At 36.3% G+C, this 19,190-nt stretch overlaps 1 protein-coding gene across 14 annotated transcripts in view; it reads right to left on the bottom strand.

The window, feature by feature from the left end:
- The window catches only part of LOC122568968 (glutamate receptor ionotropic, NMDA 2B), a 349,490-nt gene that overhangs the window by 172,921 nt on the left and 157,379 nt on the right, over positions 1-19,190 (bottom strand). For all 14 annotated transcript variants that reach the window (XR_006317279.1, XR_006317280.1, XR_006317281.1 and 11 more), the window contains exons 3-4: positions 13,124-13,625; positions 6,944-7,115 (exon numbers count right to left, since the gene is read on the bottom strand). Coding sequence is in view for 11 of the 14 variants with exons in the window: in XM_043729354.1 (XP_043585289.1) it covers positions 6,944-7,115; positions 13,124-13,426 (475 nt within the window). In the remaining 3 variants the exon portion in view is untranslated. The remainder of the gene's footprint in view (positions 1-6,943; positions 7,116-13,123; positions 13,626-19,190) is intronic.

The following is a 19,190-nucleotide window of genomic DNA, read 5'->3' on the forward strand; positions in this document are numbered from 1 at the left end:
TGGTAATAGCGAATTTAACGAATACCGAGGCTTATTAATGTAACGAATAATCGAAAACGAAAAATAGCTTGTAATTTCTGTGTATGTTTTCCAATCTCTTTCAATAACATCGTGACGATCGTGTTGTGCTGTAATGGTAATGAAATTTTTAAATTTTTTGTGTAACACATATTATAATACTATCACGTAATAAAAGGTTTTACTAGTAACAAAACCTTTCATTAGGTATTTTTGTGCGACACTGTATGTAACGGTACGAAGAAACTGAAACGATAAAAAATTTAAAAAAAAAAATTCTCAGTTTTGCAACTGAAAGTTTCTCAAGATAAAAAGCATGAAAAGATCTTTTCGTCCGATTTGTATTGGCAATGAAGCCGCAAAAACGAGCGAAAAACTTCACTGCCGTTTTTTCCAATGACCGCAGATACGACCAAGAACACTTTTTTTGCGATAAACCTGGCACCCCTATAAAAGACACAAACGTTCCCACGAAATGATCCTGAACCGATCTGCCAGACTTTTCTCCCTTTTTCGCCTGACATTCGCACGCTTACTAAAAGATTCGTCTTAGATTTATGATCAGGCGAGTGTCTATGTATCTTCCTTTTGAAGACTTCTCGACAAATTCTGCGAACAATATCTCATTTGCTTATTATTTCTCGCGTCAAATTTATCAAAAACTGCTGTTTTTTTTTTCCAACGGAGAAAGATTAATCTTCAGTATAATATCTTGCTGTTGCTTATGACTATATTTTATCTAACAATTCATTTGTGTCGTCGCTGTGGAATTTAAAAAATAAGTTTCCCAAGATTGAATTCTTTTCTGTCAACTTGTACAGAAAAACCGTCCGTTGAAAGTTTTTCCATTAAGTATTTGTACGAGCTGCGATGTCTAACGACAGTACGATGATTTACTTACAAAACATATTTACTGACCAAACTTTCATCAGCTACGTTACACACCGCCTTTTTGTAACTGTACAGAAAGCGAAAATTTCTCGAATTTAGTGTTCGTAAAACTTTTCAAATAAGGCTGTAAGCGCGCAAGTAAAGTCCATCGACAGAATGTCCAATCAACGTAATGCTTTATCTACACAAAAATCTAAAAACGGAAAGAGCAAATATTGAATTTTTTACTCTCCTATCGTCTGCTTTTACCAATTCCTGCCGCAAATTTCGTTTCTTCCGGATTACGGAAATTCCTCAGAGCTCACACACGAAAATTGAAAATCTATACATCAGTCTCGTGTTTCTTCTATTACCAGGTTTCCTCCATTTCCCTGCATTTTAGAAATTCCCCGAGAAACGCAGTAACGAAACCCAATCAAAGTACCGAGATAAAATTTCTCTGTATCCGTCCCTTCTTCTCCCGCGTTCTTTCCTCGCGGGAAAAGCATCGGATCCCGACAATTTTCATCCGCTACGAAAGTCATCGTGCAGTTCCCAGAACGACACGTTTTCTCTTTCAATCCGTACGGCCGAATCCGCTCGTAACACGACCGTCGCGCGTTCCAGCGGATTTATTTTGAGGCGGAATTTGGACGTGAAATGTCCGCTTAAAACAGCCCGGACAAAGTTTTCTAGGAATTGGCTCTTTAAGTCGAATCAAGTCGAAAGTCAACCAAGTATTTGCATTCGTATAAATTCGTCTTGCGCCACTGTCGCGAGTTCTCGTTTAAGTCTCGCGGTTGTCTAAAATATTCCCGTTTCCGACGATTGTATCATCCTTCAATTAGCGGCACCGCGATTAAAGCAGTCGAAAGAGAATTCCTCGTTCGAAGATTTTACATTTCAAATTTTGTAAAGTACCGAGTACGTTCAGTTGGACACGATTTACATCGAACGTCGTGATTAAACTGCGCATGTTTATGTAAATATATATTTTTACGAACACAAGCGAAGAAATGAATTCTACGTAAATGTTTATTTCGCTTACCAAGTACCATAACGAATACTCTATTTTGAATATTTTATATATTTTTACCTATTATACGGCTTCCGTATATTTTTGTATCTTCAAATTTTACATAAATTTTTTTCTATTATTTAATTTGTACTTAACAATTTGTCCAGCTGAACATTTGGTAAATATTTCACATAAATGTACAAACATCTGCAATTTGATTGTGATATTCTTCCGGAGAAGGCTAGGTCGTTATTGTTACCGAATGTTGTTTGTTTTATAGCAACAAAGCGAAGAAGTCAAACAAGCAGGCGCTTTTTATTTATACGTGGCAAATAAATTTTGCTAAAAAATAAAATCCTTCGTATAGAGTCCAATAGAACTATAGAACTTTATAATATACACAAATATTATATCTGTGCGAGTCGTAAGTGGCACAGCTTTCGCCGTCAGAACGTTAAAGATAACGCCAAAGGAAGGAAAATGCGTAATTAAAATTTGAACGTAAATGAATCATATGGCTGTTGTTAAAAAATGCGACGGGACAATGGAATTTTGGGTAAAATATATGCAGGATGAAGTGTAATTACGAAGAGTGTCAGATTTTACTTTAAAATTCAACCACGCGTATAAACGATAACTACCAGGATATTTTCTACCGACTCGTATACTTTTATCTTTTTTTTGAGGGGGTTGCTTTGATTTTTATTCCGGGATTTCGTATGCTTACTTACTCTATTTCCAAAGCGTGGTTTCTTCTTACAATGCAGCTATGTATATAATATACAGCTGTGTATATATATAACGAGTATTACCAAAAATCGTATCACCCTGCAGTAATTACAATTTCTTTTTGATTTTTGTCAAAAACAACTTTCTTATCTACGCAATTTATATTTTACGACGCATTCCATTTCATCGAAGAGTAACCGTGATTTAATCCAAGATCTATCATTCGATATAACGTATCTTTTATAATTCTAGTTTTATATTTTCATGGATATGGGCACGTTACATTCTAGAGAAAGCGAAGATTTCATGTATGCGTCCAAGAAACCAAATAACCACCCCTCCGTCAATATATATACGTGTAGGTGATGGGGTAGATTCTCTTAAAGGTGAGCACACCGTTGGATTAGGTGCCAAGAACCACATAAAATCCGAGAAAAATTTTCCTTTCGACCAACGCATTATCCGTACACGTTTACCGAACACTACCTAAACTTTCTCCACGCGTTCAGTCTAAGAAATATAATTTAGGCTGCCTGAAAATAAAATATTTCCAACCTCTAAATAAATACTGCCAATTCTCTGGATGGCTAAAATACTCGAGTTAACCACATGGAAGATAAAACCACAATTATTCAGGTCGAATTTCCAGTGGTTGAATTGGCGGGACAATCTCTAGTTCACCAAGGTGCCAATAGAATGACTTCATTCGAACTGCTGGCGCGCGACTTATTTCCCAGGTTTTCCATTCCTTTGCTTCCCTAATTACAGCGAAGAAAAGGAATAAAACTGGTTAGACGATCAAGGTGGTGGAAAAGTCCATTTTTTACCCGGCCACAGCTTTATCACGCCCCAAAGGCACGGTCGCTTGAAACGAAATGGTTCACAGGTGTTCCGGGAGCTTAAGCGAAAAACGAGCCTTTTGCGGCTGCCTCGTAAACAACACCAGTTCACAGGCACAAACACGTTATCATCTTTTCAACTGTTTCGCGTATTAACACCGCGTTTCTTCGTTACAAGACACGCGTGAAGATATCCAGATAGCTAACAAGCTACTTTATTCACGCATCCTTAAATAAACTGACGGGTTCAGTGGCCTCCTGTCGGCGATGGACGCGTGTTTTCTGTCTTCTGATCTGCCTAATAATCGACGAGCCAATTGCGGACTTTTATGCAAATTTAAATTTTCGTTTTACTTATTGGAAATAAGTGTAATAATTATAGCGAATACTCTAATTGGTCTACTTTACATATTTTTCTATATTATTGTGGGAAAAATAATAACGCTAGTAGGTTTGCTAACGGTATGATTTGTTTCAATATCGTACACGCCAACACAAAATCAAACATGATGCTCCGTCAGTTCATATGCACCCAGTCATCAATCGTTATTTACTACTCTCGTCACAACGGTTCCAACGCTCTCTTTTCACGCGGACCATCCTCCTCGACAACGCTGACAACACTGACTTCTCAACTCACGACTGCCTCTTAATTCGTCTTTCGCCCTTAGCATCCCTTTGTCCTTTCTCATAGCCCCACCACGTACGTGTTCCGCAACCGTCAGCGGCCATGGTTACATAGGTCTTTTTCCCGCGTACATATTGATGGACCGCTCGGCCCATTGAAGTTTCCAGACCCTTTTGGCCTGTCGGCACTTAGGCTTCCTCGCAACATTGTTTATGGTTCACCCGATATTTCTTAGGCAACCTGTCCACGGTACTATTAGGTTGTCCCAAAAGTATCTTTCGTTTCATAAGTGAAACTGCACAACATTTTTTATTTTATATTATTTTATGGACTTATGTATGATCCATTTTGTAGTAATAGAATAAAGTGGATCAAACATAATTCAATAAAATAATATAAAACAAAAAGTGTTGCGCATCTACTACTTCCTTATAAAACGAAAAGAACTTTTCGGACAACCTAATACATTATGTGCATTCCATTCACTTCTACGTCTTGCGATTTCACATAAATGCATAAGTATGCGCAGTCTATCAATGAGACTGTTCGTGTTTCGAGATTTATTGTTCCATTGGATGAATTTAGCTGGTCTTGCAATAAGTGCACAGAGAGCTGAATGAGATGAAATCATTAATAGAGACAAGAAACGAGATGTGGCTGAGAGATGTTTGGAGATTAGGTCACATCGAGGAGCTTCGTGTAGGAGATGTGATTTGCTATTCTTTTTTTTTATTATTATTTAATTTGTACTTTACAATTTGTCCAGCTGGCCATTTGGTAAATTTTTCTAACTTAATTGCTAAATAACATATAGATGGCTACTCCCAGCGGGATACCATCTTCGAGTTTGACTATTTTATTTCTTTAGTGAGGTCAGTGGGGTGTTTTCTTTTTAGTCTTCCTGCTATTCTGTGAAATATTTTATCTCTATTCAGCGAAAATAATGTAGCATCGAAAGGTCCAGTTCAATCGTTTCATGTTCAGTTTCTTGTGATAGAAATATTCGATCGAAAAATTCCAATTCTAACGTCTCTGCTAATTTTCGACGATATTGATTGATTGATAGATTCTACGGTCAATTGAATGACTTGCGAGTTTTTTAAATTTCGTCATGGAGGATCAAAGAACCCGTGTTGAATTTTCCGCAGCGAATAAAATTAAGTGTAGCAAAGTCTCCAATAGTCTAAGCGAATCATAAACAAAAAAAGATCACGCGAAGTTAGATAAAAGTTCCTTTTTTTCGATCACCACGGTATCGTGCTTCATCAACCACTGCCATGATTTGCTACAGTGGATAAGAAATGTTACTTGTGAAGAAATAGCTGATGGAGACCGCACCACTACAATGTAGCATTTAAGAAGAAAAGAAGTTTTGTAGTATTTTTCATAGAAGATTTGCAAATAGAGAATATTGCGAAGCATTTGCAAATCTGTATCTTTGAAATATTATAATAAAAATTCGCGTTTGTATATTTAATGTCTGGCATGTAACTTTTATTATCGATGTAAATTTACTTTAATAATAATCTTGTGTTCATTGCATTATGCGCAGGGATACGTATGATCATATTGATGATATGAAATTGCAAGCTTAATGTTCTTTAATCATAATTACCAGATAAATCTTTTCCATTTGACCATTAATACCACGTTCGCAAAGGTTCAAGGAGAATTAAATTGACATAGTCGAAGCTTCGAGGCGAAGAGGTTATTCCTTCACTTTTTCATCTTTCCAATTATATAGGTAAGAGAAACGAACAGAGCTGGATCATGGAGTGAAGTAGTGTTTGCGGAACGATTTTATCAACTTTGAAGATACGTTTCTCTTTATTTCATAGCTGAAATTTCTTCACCGTGCTCTAATCTGACGAATAGAATTAATTGAAACACTCGGAGAATTCTTAATTCATTGTCGGTTTGTTTCATTCTCGTTAGTCAGACTATTGAGGGGACAATAAGATAGCGAAATAAAGGGGATGGAGTCGTCGAAGGTAAAGGGAAACCTTTCTACATGGACTCGCCCTAATGGCCACGAAGAACACCGTACCACGCGCAAACGAACCATCGAGTTACAAAACACAGTATTCTCATCACGAAATCTTCTACCGAGATAGAAGAGCTTCAGACCTGTCATCGAGTTCGCAAAAATTGAGACTAATAGCAGGATAAAGTTTCATTTGTGAGCTTCTCACAAGACACACTAATCAACTTCGTGTTTCGTTAAGGGCCCAATTTCATCACCCAGGTATGTGATTAGAGAGAGTGATCTTGGAGAGAAAATAATTTACCTTCATATGTTCATTTATTGTAAGAAAGTAATATAAACGATGGTAAATTTTCAGGCGAATTTTAAAGACTAAGGTTAATGCCGTTCTGTAGTATCGTCACTTTCATTTAGTTTTCAATTGAAATAATTTTCGCAGTGGATTAATTCACATTTATGTGACTGTATATGCAGTATCGTTTATTAGCTCATAATTAAGATTTCATAATAAATAGTAAATTGAACTTAGCGTTCGTAATAGAAAAGTTCTTTCAAAGTATTTTTATACGATCCTACGTGAAACGTTAACTGAACCGTTCCCAAGCTACATTGGCCAACTCCATAAATTGAAAAGCAGAAAAAAGTGACGTGACAAACATGAACGACATTGACAAGAAACGGAGAAATTGATAAATTGATAAAAAATGAAGTTGGTCAGTTTTGTATTCAGAGAGGCTCCGCTCTAAGTATAGTTTGTTCGCTCTGTTTTTGAACTAATTGGAAGACTAATTTTATCTTATTTTAATTATATCCTATGTGATGGAGAAAAATGTAGAGGAACAAAGAAGATGACTTACCGGTGGGACTCGGCGTCAGGGACTTCATGCCTACCTTCACGTGGATGTCGTACTGCTCGAAAAGTTTCAATTTCGGTCCTCTCGAGCTCTTCTGCAACATGTTAATAGCTGAAGTCACTGCCTTCGTATATTCTCTGACAGCGAAGGACTTGTGCGGAACCATCATGCCCACCTGTTACATGAGAAAACACGAGTTAGTGAAACACGAGTCGAAAGCGGAACCGACGCTCGAAAATTTGTATCTCTATTGGGACACTTTAAACGTCATTAAAGAGATGTCGTTTGTCTCAGAAATTAGTCACACATTTATACTTTACATACCAGTCACTCGAAATTAAATTTTTATTTCACTTTTGCCGAGACTCAATCACGAATTTAATTATTAAAAAACTGTATAAATAATTTACCGTGCACAACATCCGGTCGTTCTCGCTTTAAATATCGCGATGTAAGTTTTAATAATAAACTATTCGCTCTTTTTTATTTCATAGAAGTTGAAACTTGCTATGAAATTTACATTAAGAAACAGATGAAATGTTTTAATTAGAAGTAATCTCGCGTTGCAGACTACATTGGCTCTTACTTTAAATATCGCGATTGTAAATTCAATAAGAAACTATTAATTATTGTTTCAGTATACTAGAAAGAGTTGAAACTTGTTATTAGAATTATATTAGAAAGCTCGTAAAATTCTGATTAGAAGAGAGTAACGTTATTATAATGACAAAGCAGTCGTTTAATGTATTATATCGTTTTCAGAGCTGTTATCTAAATGTAAGAAGCGCGATATAATAGAACAGGCAAGTATTACGCATTCAAACAGGCGAAAAAGTGCATCCAGGGTAGAGTGTTCACTTTGTTACGACGAGAATGGATCAGCGCGCACCTGTTGCGCAAATCGATCGCGCCAGATGAATGGTACGTAGGCAGAGAACGGACAGTAAGTTACATTTCTGCCTATCACTTTGCAAACTTTTCTCGATCGTACTCTTGGCTATGTCTGAAATCGTTTAGAAAACACGAATGCTGCTGGTTTAAGACGGAAAATGATTTTCTTTTCCGTTTTAAAGATAACTATGATCTTTTTCGTAGCTTCTATGTATAGCAGAAAAAACGACATTGTTCTATAAAATAAGACTCTTCTTTCCAAATTATATAACAGCCATTAGGATTTGTCAGTTATTTTTCTATCTTTTATATGACAAATAAACGATGCGTAAAAGATGTTCAGCGTTTAAGAACGTGTAAGGGTTGCTCGATTAAAAATCGATTAGGACTTATTTGTAATTAGTATTTTGTATTATTATCTAATTCGTTAAGATTAGAAATTTGAGAGGGAGAAAGGATTTTTGGGAGAAAAGAAGGAAAAGACTCGAGAAAGAAAGAGGAGGAAGAGAAATAACAAGAAATAGTTTTAAGTTTCAAATTGAATAAGATTCGAGGTCTATACGTTCACGAAGAAATACCACAAATTTCATCGCATCTTCGAAAGTTCTGCTAATTTTTGATATTCATAGATTCAGAATGTATAACGACGATATCATCCGATATTATAATCTCAAATCCGTAAAATATTCGACGATCGCTTTAGCTCCGTTTTAGAAGTTGAAAACGCCGAGTGAACTATAATTGAGACATACTTTCGAAAAGTTCGTAGTTCTTCGAGGAGAAGGAACATCCTTCTCTCTTTTTGCGCTACTCCTGCTTGAAATATATGTTTAATTAGAAATGTAAATCATCCTGCCTTTACAATTAGACATCGCGACCTAGTTCTCTACGCGGAGCGTGCCGCCATAATTGCCGCCGTTTTCGCGGCAGTTTAACTTAATGCTTTAAAAATTGGGTTCCCTTTTCCCGCTTTCCCCTATCTACTCGTTTTACTCTTCTGTTCGTTCGTTCTTCTCGCTGTTAAATTTCAGTTACCTTTTTTTTTCATCGCCTTTCACTTCATTTTTTTCCCCGAGCCCTTCCTTCCCATTCCATTCCTCAAACCTTAATTTTGCCCCTCTTTGTCACGCTTTTATTGCATTCGCAAATGTCTTTTTCCTTTTCCCTGGATTTTTCATTTTATACATGTTGCGTCATTTTCTGTCCACTCGCATCTTGAATTTTCTCATTTTCATGTTTTTTCTCTTTCATATCGTACAAACCCATTTACTCTCCTGGTTTTTGCTAATATGTCTCGGTGCTCAAGTCTGTTTCCCGTTTATTACGAGTACCAACACGGCTCTAGCATAATTTATACCTTTCACTAAGTTCATTTTATCCCGTGAAATTGAATTTACCATTACTTTTAAGGACGAGTTGTCGACAAATAAAATTCCCCAACAAGGTAAATTCGGAAATAGATAGTTCTTAAAACTAATTTGAGGAACGAATCTCGGAAGTGGCATAAGATTTGTTTGAAAAATAAAACAGAATAAAATAAAAATTTTAATCTATCAGATACCTAGGCTGAAGAATAGAGGAAAGCTTAGAATCGATACTCTATGAATTTTAACAATCTTTATACTAAAAATGTGTCACGATATTACTAAGAATCATTCATTCTATAGTATACATGTATTATATTTGCATTTTGAAAAATTATCCCGTCTTTTTATATTTCCTATTTTACAAACTTTCTTTCGGGCGCCATTCTATACACTACGGATAAACTAAACTTTAACAATTTCAACTTCTCATTATTTATAGCTCCATTAAAAAGATTATTTTCCTATTAGAGTTTAACCATCCATTGCCGTATCTTTCTGTACCATCTATTCAAGAAAATACACAGTAGCATCTCACCGAGAAATCTTCGATCGTTTCGTAAAAGTAGTTCTAAGAATAAAATCTTCGTAGATGACGAGAACCATACCCATAGCGATCGCGACGTTAATTGTTGTCTGGCAGTGAAAAGTGTGCATTACGATGATTAAACGTCAGTTGGAGAACTGATCGAGAGCGATAGATCGTGCCATCGAAAATGGAGAGTAATGGCGACCGCCGCGTGGGACGGAATAATTACTCGAGGGAGTCCGGCAGGCTTTTCCGTGGCGCGTTTAAAGCGATTATCTTGGCGAGTTATACTTGGCGGAAGAAGTTCGTAATTACCGCAGGGATAGTATTTCAGCCAGCAGCCGTTCAGAGAGAGAGAGAGAGAAAGCCAATTGAAAAAAGCTCCGCGCGAACCGGCTGTCATTGCCGCGTAATTAGCGGACAACGTGACGACGATTATTCTTCGGAGATTCAATTAATCCGCTGAATTTTCCCTATTCTGGGCAAATGGTGTGAAAGTATCACAATTTTACTATCATTATGGTGTGAAAGAAGAACTCGAATCTTCGTTCTTTCAGTTAATCTTTTACGATTCTTATAAATATGTTATCGCATAGAAACTGATCGTAGAAGCGATTGTGAACCCTTTGCACTCGAGGAGTTTTTCGGTGGAGCGTGCAGCTACTCCGGATGATTTAGCGTATACGTGACGCGTGTCTTATAGCTAGCACAAAATGATTTTATATAGAAATTAACCTACAAAAAAAATTATATTCTAATAATTTATCTATATTTATATGTTTGGAAATATTATTTTGTAATATTAATTTCTATATTTTTTTATGATAATTTATAAAGCATTCATCAAGATGCATTCTTCGATATAATTGATTTCATTTTTCAACAGTTAAAAATCAAGTTCATCTTCATTTCAGCTAATTTCACTTCCGAAAACCATTTTTTAAGGGTTTCTAAACTATGATACTTTTGCCATGATCGTCGAATCCAAACTAACTTTGCAGACGTTGTCGGAACCATAGTTTTGGAGGCATATGGGATTAAATATTTTATCTCCATTTTAAAGTCCAACGCTTTACACTTCCTAACAAAGAACATAAAGAACTAAGGAACCAATTTACCAACCAATATTGCACTCTCGTCAATCGCAGATGTCGAAATCTAACATAAACAGGGATTGTCGCTTCTCTCTCGCCACTGGAATTGCAGCATGGAACGCCGTGGTGAGTGAGAGTCACCTTTCCAGTGCAAAGGGTTAATGCGCAGACTGTTTAAAATTGAAATAAAAAATTCTAGTAAATTGCAACGTCCTTTCTGTCGTAAATTAACAAACTTTTAATCGTAGAGGATTACATAATAAAATATCGATAAAATATTGTTATTGTTAATAGTTGATCAACTTGTTTCGAAAAAAATCGACACTTAAATCTGAATCTACTCGTATTTTATATAGAGAGTTTTATAGGTGGGATCCGTCTTAAACTTAGGGAAAGCACATCAACATCTTCTAAAATTAAGGAGATTTCTTTTATGTCTATTTTATTTCGAGTGGTTTCGAAGCGAAGGGCCCAATGATACCATTAAACTTCGAAAGTTTCAACTTCCAAGAGTAATTTCATCCCGTAACAGTAATATCCACGAATTAAAGGAGAAGTTCGTTCTGATCATTTTCGAGTAGGTGCATTACTGTGGAGGAGCAAGATGTATCCACTATCTTCAACTAAAAGCTATCTTCTCGAAACTGGTTACACGTTACAGAAATATCCTACCTATAAATACGATCGTTCGATTCAAGAGAATCCTCCGACGAACTCATTGTTTATTAAATAAAATCGGTCCGTCTTGGACGACAAGACGCCATACTGGCGAAGATAGGTCAAATCCTGCAGAGAAATTTTCTTAGTATCTGGGAACGTTGAATTTTTTATCGATCCCTCTTCAAAAAGGGACCGAAGTCGTTTCGAGACTCGAGCGAAGAAAGTCGAAGAAAAAAAAGAGGAAATCGCTTTTAGCCTCGGAAAGATCCGTCTTCAGATAGAAATTCTAGCTGTGGAATGTTGTCCTGATTACTGCTGTTCAAACTATTGGTAGAAGAAAATTATCGGGAATAGCAGAGAAGGAGCAGAAATATACGAAGGAACGGGGTCATCTAATTTCATCGTTCCAAGCGTTCTTCTTCGATTTCTGGAGCTAAGAACGCGTGAATGAAACGGCTGGTAATATAATTGCTTGTTCCTAACGAGATTTGTCGTAACAAAGAGCGACATTACAGGAAGACGCACATTAATAAATGCGTAAATCAAGCAACATATTTGTAGGGTAACATTTATCAGTATTTTTCAAATGTATAATGATAGAGTAACGTTAGAAATAAAATTTGTTCAACCTGTTTGTAGTTTAACGTTTTCTAGTGTTTCTCAAATCTAAAACTACTGAGATATTTTCCTTAAAATAATGTGACGTATTAGATTTCGATGAGAATAATTTCTAAGCCATGCTTTGATTTGTTCTTGTAAAGATATAGGAGGGATTCGGAAATACAAAAGTACTTTATTCACACACAACAGCTATACATATATATTATCCTCTGAAGACCTCGAAAAACTACTCCAGATGCTTTTTAACGATTGCCAAACGTCTTTTGTCCCAACTAAGGCCTGGACGCTTTCTGACACTTATACACACATTCACATGTACAGTGTAAATGTATCATCTTCCTAACAGTTCTCCTTGTAAAGTGATAGAAAAGGTAATCAGTTCCAAAGGTATTTATTCTACAAATTAACCGCGTCGTCGTCGTACATCAGGCTTGAGGGAAGAACCGTGTTTTCATGGATGGTGAGAATCTCTTTAAGAAAATAGGAATTCTAGAACATCTCGACTCAAAGCGTTCCTATATAACTACTTCCTTTAGCAGTTACGTTGCCAGTCATATTCAAAGGAGTTTCAATTTCCAGATTATTCCAAGTTAAATTTCTATCCTTTCATCGCTCTAATCTAAAAGCTAATCTAAAACTCGGAACACTTGGAATATAATAAATTCCTTGCAGGCATATGCGCCTCGTTTATTTCTATTCAGAGACTAGATCAGCAGGAATAAAATAATTATTAAAATCTCGTACAGTCAAGCTGAAAGGAAACGTTTCATTCAGAGCTACTTCAGCTTAACGCGATAAACCAGATACCGTAAAGTTTCATCTCGCGTTAGTCTCTGCCTCCTCCCCTAATTTCCTTAAATCTCTAAATGAACGTTGGAACACTAATGATCCCATTCGCTTACAGCCTCGGTGTCAAAATTTGCGCGTCTATGATTACGATCCACTGTAAGCAGATTCCAACTGTTGTAACAGCGTCTAACGTTCCAACGATCGAGAAAATCTTCATTCGTGAAACGCCACTTACTCTCAAGGTGTTGGAGTTGTTCCTGTCAGCGGAGTGTGGCGCGATGGTGACTTTCGGTATGGATGGCGGTGTGGTGCTAGTAGTCGTGGTAAACGGTCTCTGCCTCGTAGAATTTGGGAATCTCGCGTCGCCAAGTCTTACACCCGAGTGACCTCGTCCACCGGACAGTCCGGTGCCTTTAGCGTGTGTTCCGCGATCGCTGGTGCCGATCTGAATGCCACTGCCACCCCTCGTCACGCCACTACTCTGCAGGCTACCAGCCACCGGCAGAAGTGACACCAACGCGAACAGAAGCCACCTCATTTTTTCGCCACGTTTCCGGAATGCTTGTTAAGGGCTCGAGCCAGCCCTTTCGCGGGTCTGTCGTCCAGTTGCCTCGCTTCTATCACACGCCCTGCTTCCATTCAGGAGGGTGGATAGCTCAGTCACGACGTGATGTCGTTCTCGCGTCCGACTGGGCATTTCTGACCTTTCCACGACCCCTCATCGTGTGCTCGAGACCCTGAAACAGAGATTGTCAGGGTTAGAGGTTAACATTTGGTCCAAAGGATAGAAGTATTGAATATAGTGTGAACAACGTATTTGATCGAATAGACGTAATAGACGTAAATGCACAAATAAATTATTGTTACTGACACGATGAAACGTATTTAGTATAAATTTGTTGGTATGCAAATTTAATTAATTCTTTTGGGGTTAGAGTTGTACTGATCTTGAATGGATACTTTCGAAACAATTTGTGAAAAAGATACGTATGAATGATATTTGAGCTTTAAATATTCGTGTTGCTGTTTAGCAATATTTTTTTTGCAATTCGCGAAGCATGTTAAGTAATAATCGTACAAGGGTAACATTAATCCTTCATGTTAGAAAGTTCGAATAGCAGAATGACAGACAAAATTCTCTCAATAAATCAAATATTTCTTTGCAATGTACATTTCAATTTCATTTCGCATTTCACTGTGTTCATTTGCAATTTTGCATTCTTTAAAAGTAGTTTTTATTTAGTAGATTTGCTTCGTCTTAATTTACCAGTTAAATATCGTTATCCCCTTGTCTGCTCGAGGGAAAGAAATTCTATTACGCACAACGGATATACGGATTGGCACGTTCGATACTAATTAATTGCTTCACATGAACGTAACTGGTATTATTAAATTTTCATCATCGATGAAGCGATAGCACCATTATACAATAATACGAAATTCGTAACACGGATTTTGATGCGTAAAAGGGGATGAAAGTGCGGCGGAAAATTGCCTTGTAAATCCTAATGTAGTCGCGTGACTATCGAATATCGTATATTCCGATAAATTCTGTGATGAATAGGAGTTACAAATAATTATCGCAATGCGACGATTTCAAACGATACACACGCTCGCTATATCACTTAATTTTATAAAGTTTTATCACATAATTTTTACAAATCTTAGATAGCATAATAATAAATAGACTGCCGAAGTTTATGTAGATTCATACTGTAATAAACACAATTCAAGGAATGCTTTACCTACCGGATATTAAAATAAGTACTATACTTTGGATGTTCTACATATTTTTGCATATTATGTGCATTTTGTGGATTTTGGCATTCTCGAATTTTTCATAAATTCATAACAATCCTCAATTGAGCAATAAAATGTATTATTATTGCCATGTTATTTAACACAGTCGTTTCTAACGTTGCAGTTTATTATGATCGATTGTGTTTATTGCAATAAATCGCGATATTCTAAATCTGTTCCGCGTGTACATTTTTTTAAAGAAGACAACAAACATGTAACAAATGTCGGTGGTCGTTCAAAGAAATTAATGAACAGAGTATAGTGGTTAGAATATTAATTGCTAACAGAGAGGGCCAACTTGTGCTTTAAACGTGAAACTCGCAAAGTGGATTTTTTGAATAATGATTCGCAAGATAAATGTTGAAGAAACTCTGGTGCATCGGTTCGGGTAATTTGTTAGCGTGAAAAAATGAGCGCTTCTTTAAATATGTGTTCGAATCTAATGCATGAGAGAGCTATGCTAATGTAGAGCCAATTACCTGCGGTCGCTTTTATTGTCTTGAATAATTTCTGAGAATTATAGACGCAGATTTTAGAAGCAAATGTCACCATGTTGAAAATGTGACAAATTTCATACATATAAAAATGTAAGAAATATGATATACCCCTTAAATAACAAATTCACGCGTATACAATCTTCGTTCGTGAAACTTTTCATTGCTTTTTTTAGTATTTTATATCTATATGCTGCTTTTATCGTCTGATGTCATTTTAAATATTATCACATCGAAAGTGCATGAACGAAAACATGATAAATATAAAAATGTTTCATTAACGAAACTTTTGACTGATTTTAATATTCCATGTGATTTTAATATTCCATGTTTAATATGAAATGTAATATTTTAACAATATCAAATATTATTTCTTTTTTATCACAATATTGCCAAGTGCTCGTAAAACGTGATTTTATTGTTCTTTCAACTTGACGTATTCACAGTGGTTGGCTTTTACAAAGCACTGGATGCCCTTAAGAACGTACTCCACACGTGCAGTCATTGAAGGTACTCATTCTGAAGCACCCACGTTTCCAAGAACTTTATTTTCCAAACAATTCATCCCTTTTTAATATGCGGCGCCCTTTTGCAATTGCATTTGGAACAAAAAATCTGTTGTATGGAAAGTAGATATATTTACACCTTTAGCATTGTTTAAATATATATATAAAGCAGTGCCCCATATAGAATTACGATTAGATCAAGATTTAATTTAATTTTTAGATCTTAGGTTGTCATGAATTCTAGTCAGTTTTCGCGTCGGTTTTTCTTCTTAAAGCTCCTTTTGCTGTTTGTTTCAAACATTGTGCAAACGCATACCAAAAGGTGTACTTATTTCACGATGAATAAATTTTAGATTTTTTTGCGTAAAAGGAGGGTGGATGGGTCGCGGATAGGGTGATATACAGGGTGGTTGGTAACTGGTGGTACAAGCGGAAAGGAGGTGATTCTACGCGAAAAAAGAAGTCGAAAATATACAATAAAAATTATTCGTTTGAGGCTTTGTTTACGAAAAAATCGACTTTGAATTTTCGCTCGATACGCGTGCACTTTATAATTACTAATTGTATCGCTATACAACAAAGCGATTAACTGTATAACCGGTATAATGATTAATTATATGGCAAGTAATATGAGCTAATTGGCTGCTACCATGACTAGGCGTTCATATCAATGCATCTATAGTATAATACATTCGTGAAATATAATTCAGATATAATTTAAAAGAGTAACCAATAATAAGTACTTTTGGTACTTCATAAAATATAAATAAAAATGGAGTATTCTAGAATTAAATAACTCCGTACAAAGGATCATAGCTGTTGTTATCAATTGAGGATTAAGATCTTAAACCTAAGTATGTGTATAGCTTCATCAGGATCAGAAACGCTAAGTACATTGAAGAACGGCACGCAGAAACCGAGATCGCGGTGGTGGCTCTCTTGAAATTGCACATCAAACGCTAGTTATGGTGAAACAATTCGTTTGCCGCTTTACGATAATTATCCTGATGGTACGTACTCGACGTTTGTAACCCGTGTGTGATTAATTCACGCTTGCGCACGTTGCAAGAGATATTTGAGCAAGATTGCAGCTCTGGAGCTTTTTGCTGCGATAACACGAGCCATTTTCAACGTATTACTGTAATTTTTGCTCTCGAGCTGCCGTATTTGCGTTTCACGAATGCGAGAAGTTCTGTGTAAACAATAATCCACAGAATAATATTTTAACGCGATTATCTTTCAGCTTATTTTACGCAACTAATCCTATTACGGCGTGAATCTCGAACTGATCGTTGTAATATGAAAATACTACAACGCGAAATCTTGTCCTTTATTTTATTCGAAATGATGCGTGTAAAGTGACAAGCTTCATGCATTACATTCTGTCAAACTGGGATAACGCGTTAAAGGTGGAAACCAAAAGGCTTAGTTACGAACTCGATATGAGAAGAATCTAGCGAATTTTCAACGGAGACGTGAGATATTCGATGACTCGATATGCAAATGTATTCTCGATTTTTATCTGACCCAGTTTCATACAAGTGTCTCAGATGTTCGAGAGAAAATATCTCAGTGCGGTTATAGAAAAATGTAAATTAATCCTTGGTCTTGTGGTCGGTATTAAGTATTTCAAGTACTTGAATTGTCACCTGCTGGTCGAAAATTCTTTTTCCATGTATGCTTGACAACACACACACACACACACACGGACGAGATAAAAATACGAAGCTCATACGAGAATATTAATTTTATGGGACTTGAAGTTTAAAATTAAATATTTCAATTCTACATTTTTTAACTTTTCCTTTTCCTCGTCCTCGTCATTTCGAAGTTCTTCTTCTTTCTTTCGCGGTTTTTTTCTTTTCTTCCTTCCCTTGCGATTCCTAATTTTCTCTATCATCTTGGATTCTTGAACTTTAAAGTTTTATGCCAGACTGAAGTAGTTTAAAGTGTTTCTTCTTTTTTCATGCCTTCAATTTCTGAAGTGGTATAGTTTTTTGGTGTCCTTTTAAGTCGAAAATAAGATACTTATGGCGCATGGCTTAAAAATATAACTATAATACCATTATACAAGTTGTCGTCTATAAAAATTATATAATTATGCAACACACGCATCCAGTTATTACAAAACATGGCACATTGCTAGCAACTATCAGCCCCAACTTCATGATTTGATACGTAAGGTGGCTGCCTAAAGGCGAACACTCACTATTAGCCTTAATCAAGCCTTTAGGGTACGTTAGTACACTATATCAACTCTCGATAGACGCCTATAGAGACTGTTACTACTCAAAGGGCTAATAGTGCTATAACATGTACACGAAATATCAAAGTCAGTCAATATCAATTAATATTATTACAGCCACTATCGGGACAATTTACAAAATAGTATGATCTTCTATTGATATTCCGTGAATTTCAAAACTTTATCTAAAAAATAAATGAATTTTTATATAGACTTTTAATGTCCCCTATCGATATCTATTTTTATCGAATAAAAAGGAAGAATGCCCGATTGTCGTGTGGAATGTTATTGTATTTGGAATATGTCTCGAATCGTGTCGTGTCGTAGTCGATATGTGTCGAAGGATCGCAGGTTGTATTCTAGTCACGACAAGCAGACACGAGTCACGAGAATTTTCATTGTTCCCGAACGTCGAAGTTGCCGCGTTAAAAGCGCCAGTTGCTTGCCTGGTGTCGCGTTCGCGTTCATTTATGCGCATCAGTATCATTTAATACGGTCTATCGAACTATTCCCGAGATGTAGAATTCACCATAATTTCTCGTAAACGCGTGGGAGCGCCACGGAACAAGTGGATCGAATTTCGTTAACGAGAACTACGATCCAGCTGCTCGAAGCACGTTCAATTTTATTTGTCAGGGCTCCGACTACAAGTGACTAAACGTAAAACCCACAAGACTACAAGGTAATGGTGTTTAACTGTGTGATGAAGTTAACGTGTTATTTTTAAGGCGACGAGTTTGAAACGCATAACACAATGTAGCCTAGCTACAACGAAAAAAAGTTCTTTAATGTTAAAACTTTGATGTCGTAAAGAGCGATGCAAATGGTGAATGTGAAATATTCTTGATAAAATTTTCAGACTTTCAGTGAACCAGATCTCAACTTTATCTGAATTCTTATTCGGAATTCTACAATTCGAACACCCCATCCACGTTAAGAATATCCGGAGCAATTTTTCTACGGTTATAATATCTGTAAGACTAAAAAGAAAACACCCCACTGACCTCACTAAAGAAATAAAATAGTCAAACTCGAAGATGGTATCCCGCTGAAGGTAGCCAAATTCATTTATTATTTGGCCACATGTTATTTAATAATTAAGTAAGAAAAATTTACCAAATGTCCAGCTGGACAAATTGTAAAGTACAAATTAAATAATAAAAAAAAATATGTCTGTGAGAAACTATAACAATTTTAAGAGTAACTCGATTATGATATCTTGCTAGAAGGTCGTACAGAAACTCATATAGTACGACC

Source organism: Bombus pyrosoma, linkage group LG7, assembly GCF_014825855.1.
Source record: "Bombus pyrosoma isolate SC7728 linkage group LG7, ASM1482585v1, whole genome shotgun sequence".
NCBI classification, from domain to species: Eukaryota; Metazoa; Arthropoda; class Insecta; order Hymenoptera; family Apidae; genus Bombus; species Bombus pyrosoma.